The sequence below is a fragment of the Maniola hyperantus genome, chromosome 5 (assembly GCF_902806685.2).
Source record: "Maniola hyperantus chromosome 5, iAphHyp1.2, whole genome shotgun sequence".
Lineage (NCBI taxonomy): Eukaryota > Metazoa > Arthropoda > Insecta > Lepidoptera > Nymphalidae > Maniola > Maniola hyperantus.
Genome location: NC_048540.1, coordinates 3,396,327 through 3,402,519, shown reverse-complemented (window position 1 = coordinate 3,402,519; position 6,193 = coordinate 3,396,327). Strand labels below are relative to the sequence as shown.

Genomic DNA, 6,193 nt, shown 5'->3' with positions numbered 1-6,193 from the left:
GTATGAGGTGGGGACGCCCCGCACACCCACAGGTCACCCGCACCGGGTTAGTGTGAGGGCTGTGCGGGTATGTGGGGCATTTCCTCCCCGATTGCCATCTCGACTTGTCGCATACTATAGGCACCTACTGCTATTTTTAATAATTCTCAATACAATCAGAAAAGCGCAAGGTTATTTTCTAGAAAAAATAAGTAGGTAGTTAGGTCGGAGATTACCTTTTCCTAAAGCTGTACAAAACTATGAGACAAATGTGCCACGCATAAGAATTCTCACAATTAAATTATTATCCCAAAAAGGGTACCTACAGTGTAAAGTAGCTGCGTACTAAACTATAAAATTATTACCATGAGAAAAAATTCCCCCCAGCAAAAATTATAATGAAAATTAATCCAGAACTAACAAAAATAATATTTTATTGTCATCTCTTAGCCTATACAATGAATTCAAAAGAAACAAAATCATCCCAGACTACCCAGGCAGCTGCAGCCGAGCGAGCGATCAATACAACGGTTCGGGAATGTTCGGTAATAAAATGGCGCATTGATGGGGATACCAGTATATGAAAGTCAAACTCCTCAAAAATTAATAGAATTGCTATTAATTTTTGAGGAGCTAACTAAACCATAAGTTTAACACGTACTTTTTTTCAATTGTAGGTAACATTGTAGGTGAAGCCTCGAGTTTTGTTAGAAGTTCCATAACTGTCATGAAATGTGCTTTTAGGTTTTAAGAAGATGAAGTTTCCAATAGGAATAAAACTTGGAGAGGTCAGCTCTGGCGAGTCACTTGCATTGTGTAGACAGACACTCACAGAAAGTCAATTTGTACCGAGCAAGCAAGGGTCGGATATCAACAAATTCTATTTATAAAAAAATTTATTTGTGGTCATTGATCGTCTATTGAGGTACCTACCTAAACAGTAAGAGTGATTCATCAGAGCTGACTTTTGCAAGTTATATTCTAGTGGTTACTTTGCTTGAGATAATAATATATTTTTCATCTCACTCGCTCGGAAATAATCCGTTTGCCCTTTGAAATCTGAGTGGAAAGTGGTAATTTTGCTCCCTAGGGCGCAAAGTACGAGTTGAAATTAGAACGTAACAAACTGTCTATGGTTGCGTACCTAGGTACCCACTTATTTTTTTTTCTATTAAAAATACCACGTGATAATGAAACGTTCAGAAACGCGGTTCGTCCTTAGAGTTTTTACTATTTTTTAATATTTACTAAATTATTTTTATTAAATTAAATAATTCTTTTCTACGTATACTTGAAAACTAAATAGGTCTTTTCAATTTTAGTTAAGAAATTATTTAATTAATGAAATTAGTAAATATGCATAAAATAGATAGTTAGTTATATGAGTGTAATAAATGAAATACCTTCTAATCTTCCTTATTGGAAATAATAATCATGTAATTATGAAGAAATTAATTACGTAATATACCTACGTATATTACGAAATTAATTTCATCATACATGATTATTATGACACATGTGTAACTTATGTAACTTATGTACAAGTAGAAGGAGACATGTTGTGCCGACCCTACGTAGCGTGGGATAAGGTAAGGAAGAAGAAGATGTGTAAGAACTTACGTAACGAAAATCGTATTGTCCCTATCTGCGTTACTTTGCTATTTTTATTACATTCAGTAGAGTAAAAATTCCATAATTTATTGGAACGTCGTTAACTCTAGCAACATTATAGTTATTGATCATCGCATTGCGGCAAAGTCGGGAATGTTCGGTTGATATACTACTGACTAGTGTATTTAAATGCTATCCTTGTCTTTCTTATAACGTCGATGTGTTTCTGTTCTTGTCTCTTATTTTCGAGCACGTTTATTGGTCAGATAAAACGACATTGACAGAACGTTCTTGCCTTCTTGGATGTCATTGGTGGATGCGAGACGGTTCGAGAAATTTCTCGACTAGCATTGGCTGGTGCCGGCTGACTATATAAGCGGCCGGTAAGCGCGCCAAGACATGCATTAATTCGAAAAGCGAAGTGAAGAGAAGAAGTGAAATCGGTGGAAACACCAAACTATTTATTACAAGTGCAAAGTGTGAATTATTTCAAGGGAGTTTTAGAAAAAGAAATCTAAACAAAATGCCAGCAATAGGAATTGATCTCGGAACGACGTACTCGTGTGTTGGAGTGTGGCAACATGGAAACGTGGAGATCATCGCGAACGACCAAGGCAACCGAACGACGCCGTCCTACGTCGCCTTCACGGACACGGAGCGCCTCATTGGCGACGCGGCCAAGAACCAGGTCGCGCTCAACCCCAACAACACAGTGTTCGACGCCAAGCGGCTCATCGGCCGCAAGTTCGACGACCCGAAGATCCAGCAGGACATGCAGCACTGGCCTTTCAAAGTCGTCAACGACTGCGGCAAGCCGAAGATACAGGTGCAGTTCAAGGGCGAGACGAAACGATTCGCGCCCGAGGAGATCAGCAGCATGGTGCTGACGAAGATGAAGGAGACCGCGGAGGCGTACCTCGGTGGTGCCGTGCGCGACGCCGTGGTCACCGTGCCCGCCTACTTCAACGACTCGCAGCGGCAGGCCACCAAGGACGCGGGCGCCATCGCCGGCCTCAACGTGCTGCGCATCATCAACGAGCCCACCGCCGCCGCGCTCGCCTACGGCCTCGACAAGAACCTGTCGGGCGAGCGCAACGTGCTCATCTTCGATCTCGGCGGCGGCACCTTCGACGTGTCCGTGCTCAGCATCGACGAGGGCTCGCTGTTCGAGGTGAAGGCCACCGCCGGCGACACGCACCTCGGCGGCGAGGACTTCGACAACCGCCTCGTGGACCACCTGGCGGACGAGTTCAGGCGCAAGTACAAGAAGGACATCAAGGGTAACTCGCGAGCTCTGCGGCGCCTGCGCACCGCCGCCGAGCGCGCCAAGCGCACGCTGTCCTCCAGCTCCGAGGCGAGCATAGAGATCGACGCGCTGCACGAGGGCATCGACTTCTATACGCGCGTGTCGCGTGCGCGCTTCGAAGAGCTCAACGCGGACCTGTTCCGAGGCACGCTGGAGCCGGTGGAGAAGGCGCTGCGCGACGCCAAGCTAGACAAGAGCTCCATTCACGACGTCGTGCTCGTCGGCGGCTCCACGCGCATCCCGAAGATCCAGAGCATGCTGCAGAACTTCTTCGGCGGCAAGAAGCTCAACCTATCCATCAACCCCGACGAGGCGGTAGCGTACGGCGCCGCGGTGCAGGCGGCCATCCTCAGCGGCGAACAGCACAGCAAGATCCAGGACGTGCTGCTGGTGGACGTGGCGCCGCTGTCGCTCGGCATCGAGACCGCCGGCGGCGTCATGACGAAGATCATCGAGCGCAACTCGAAGATCCCGTGCAAGCAGAGCCAGACCTTCACCACGTACTCGGACAACCAGCCCGCCGTCACCATCCAGGTGTATGAGGGCGAGCGCGCCATGACCAAGGACAACAACCTGCTCGGCCGCTTCGACCTGACCGGCATCCCGCCGGCGCCGCGCGGCGTGCCCAAGGTCGACGTCACGTTCGACCTGGACGCCAACGGCATCCTCAACGTGTCCGCCAAGGAGAACAGCACGGGGCGCAGCAAGAATATCGTGATCAAGAACGACCGCGGCCGCCTGTCACAGGCCGAGATAGACCGCATGCTGGCGGAGGCCGAGCGCTACAAGGAGGAGGACGAGCGCCAGCGGGAGCGCGTGGCGGCTCGCAACGCGCTCGAGTCATATATCTTCAGTGTGAAGCAGGCTTTGGATGATGCTGGCAACAAGCTCAGTGATCAGGACAAGGCGGAGGCGCGGCGCGAGTGCGACGAGGCGCTGACGTGGCTGGACAACAACACGCTCGCCGACAAGGAAGAGTACGAGCACAAGCTGAAAGACGTGCAACGCGCGTGCTCGCCGGTCATGAGCAAGCTGCACGGCGCCGCCGGCGCGCAACCCGGCTACCAGCAGCAGGCGCCGTCCGACGGGTGCAACTCCGGCCCGACAGTGGAAGAGGTCGACTAGACTGACCATACCTAAGTAGTCACCATCATCGTTCCTGATCTCCAAAAATAATTTATTGAGTATTGACTGACAAGTCCTTAGAAGTTAGGTTACTAAGTTGTAAATATTAATCATAATGTAGGTAGTTAGTTAAGTAAAATTGTTAATTTAAGTGAACATCCAAATCCAACAGGTGATCTTAAAAAAATATTGTTAGTTTTATAACAATAAAAAATCGAATTTAAATTACAAAATGTCTTTTTTTTACCCGTTTATCGACGCCTGATAAAAAATAATGAAGTAATTGATAGGCCTATAGCTTGAAGCCAGGAATGCAGGTAGATAATTATAATACTAGCCTCGCCGCCGCGCCGCCCCTGCTTCGCACGGGTAGCTTACAAGTTTCGTAGGGATCTCTTTGGGATCTCTATTTATTGAAAATATATATCTTTTGTGAATCAGGAATAATGTAGCTTTCTACTGGTGAAAGAATTTTCAAATTCGATGCAGTAGTTCCTGAGATTACTTCCTACAAACAAACATACTTTACCTCTTTATAATAGTTATTAGTATGGATTAGGTGCGTATTCCTATCCTAATAGCAAACACTGCATGGACTAAGTACGAAGAAACAACACCGTAGTGAAAGATCAGGAACTTTTCAGTACCGGGGACAAATCTCTCGTCTGCACAGGCCCTAATTTGTATGCAGGACTATAGGAGCCCATAGAGGTATTCATCTGTGGTAAGAGTGCTCAAACCACCTCTATTATACTTGAAAATTGATTCTCACTTGCCTTGTTTTTCATTTATTTAGGTACTTGGCAGGAAACACTGGATGTCTCATTCCTAAGCATTCCACTCCTTGGTAGTTCGTATCAAACGTTGAGCAATAGCCTAAAGGTACCTAGGAATTAATAGAATGTCGATCTCATAAGAGTCCAACATTCACGGATTCTCTCTATGTTCTATGGTAGAACGGTAAAAAAGGAGGTGGTGAAATTCCCGAATTTTTTTTTCCGCTGAGACCAAAAAACTTGCATCCAGGGCAGTAAATAAACTAAAAAATATAATATATAAATATAAATACTACCCAGGGTGACCAGGTTTTGCAGAATTCTGTAACTTTAGCAGGATATGGACAGTAATTTGGAACGTAACCGATTGTGTCAGCAGTCAGTTAACTAAGTAGTTGTATTTATGAAGTGTTGGCAACGCAAGTGCAATATTAGAATAAAAATATAACGGCCAGAATACTACCACTTGGTGACAGAAGGATTTCATTCTGGTTATCCAGAAACAGGAAATTACAGCTTTTTGTAAATCAATAAGCCCATACGAATACCTACTTAGTTAATTAGTTTCAGGTCATTTTACTTTAAAAGATCGTATTCTATTTAACCGACAAACACAAATAAAACTTAGATATTCTAAACAATCATGGCTACGTGAAGAAGTTATTAGTTAACTTGTGACCCGCCCTGGATCCGCACAGGTATTCGATTTTTCGCAGGGATCTCTAGGTTTTTTTGAAAATAAAATATAGCCTATGCCACTCAGGTTCTAGAATTTCCAAAATCGGTTCAGTAGTTCCAGAAATTACTTCTTACAAACAAACTCACAAACTTTGTAACGTGCACGTAGAGGTTGCCTGCTCGAGAACAAGAACTAATTATTGTTGCTCTAAATCAATTGAGTGCCACCCCTACGTGCTGTGGGTCATATTCTACGAATAACGCCACAATGATCGGAGAGGCGTTTTTTTGATGACTTGAAATCATTCAACACATCATTCAAACTTTTAAAAAATTTAGAAATTAGCGTTTGAAAATAAGCCACAATTATTGTACTAGCGGAAATGTTCCAACATAAACGGGCAATCATGAGATAGCTCATGCACGAGGTCAGGCCACAAGCGCCGCTCTGTTTCATCTTATCGTTGGATCAGCGTGCTGCGTGGGCGTCATATAAAATGCTTGAAATACTCTTATTTAAGTTATAATTTATTAACGTAGGTATTTTATTTAGTTGTAACTCAATCTAGGACTTATAAAGGTTTGCACAACTTCGTGGAATACAGCCACTATGGTGTTTGTGGCGGTTATCATAAGAGCTTTTAATACTTTTACAACCACATTTTCCGATCAAAAAGGAGGCAACCGCACTTATGACTCGATAGAAACGATTTGATTC

The 6,193-nt window shown here is 44.7% G+C and overlaps 2 protein-coding genes across 2 annotated transcripts in view; both read left to right on the top strand.

Moving 5' to 3' along the window:
- LOC117982633 (maltase A1-like) overlaps positions 1-6,193 on the top strand; it is a 306,078-nt gene that overhangs the window by 220,374 nt on the left and 79,511 nt on the right. The gene's annotated exons all lie outside the window — the stretch shown is intronic.
- Positions 1,989-4,228, top strand: LOC117982639 (heat shock protein 68-like). Its single transcript, XM_034969012.2, has one exon. It carries the CDS (start codon positions 2,114-2,116, stop codon positions 4,019-4,021), a length of 1,908 nt encoding a protein of 635 aa, XP_034824903.1. The 5' UTR covers positions 1,989-2,113; the 3' UTR covers positions 4,022-4,228.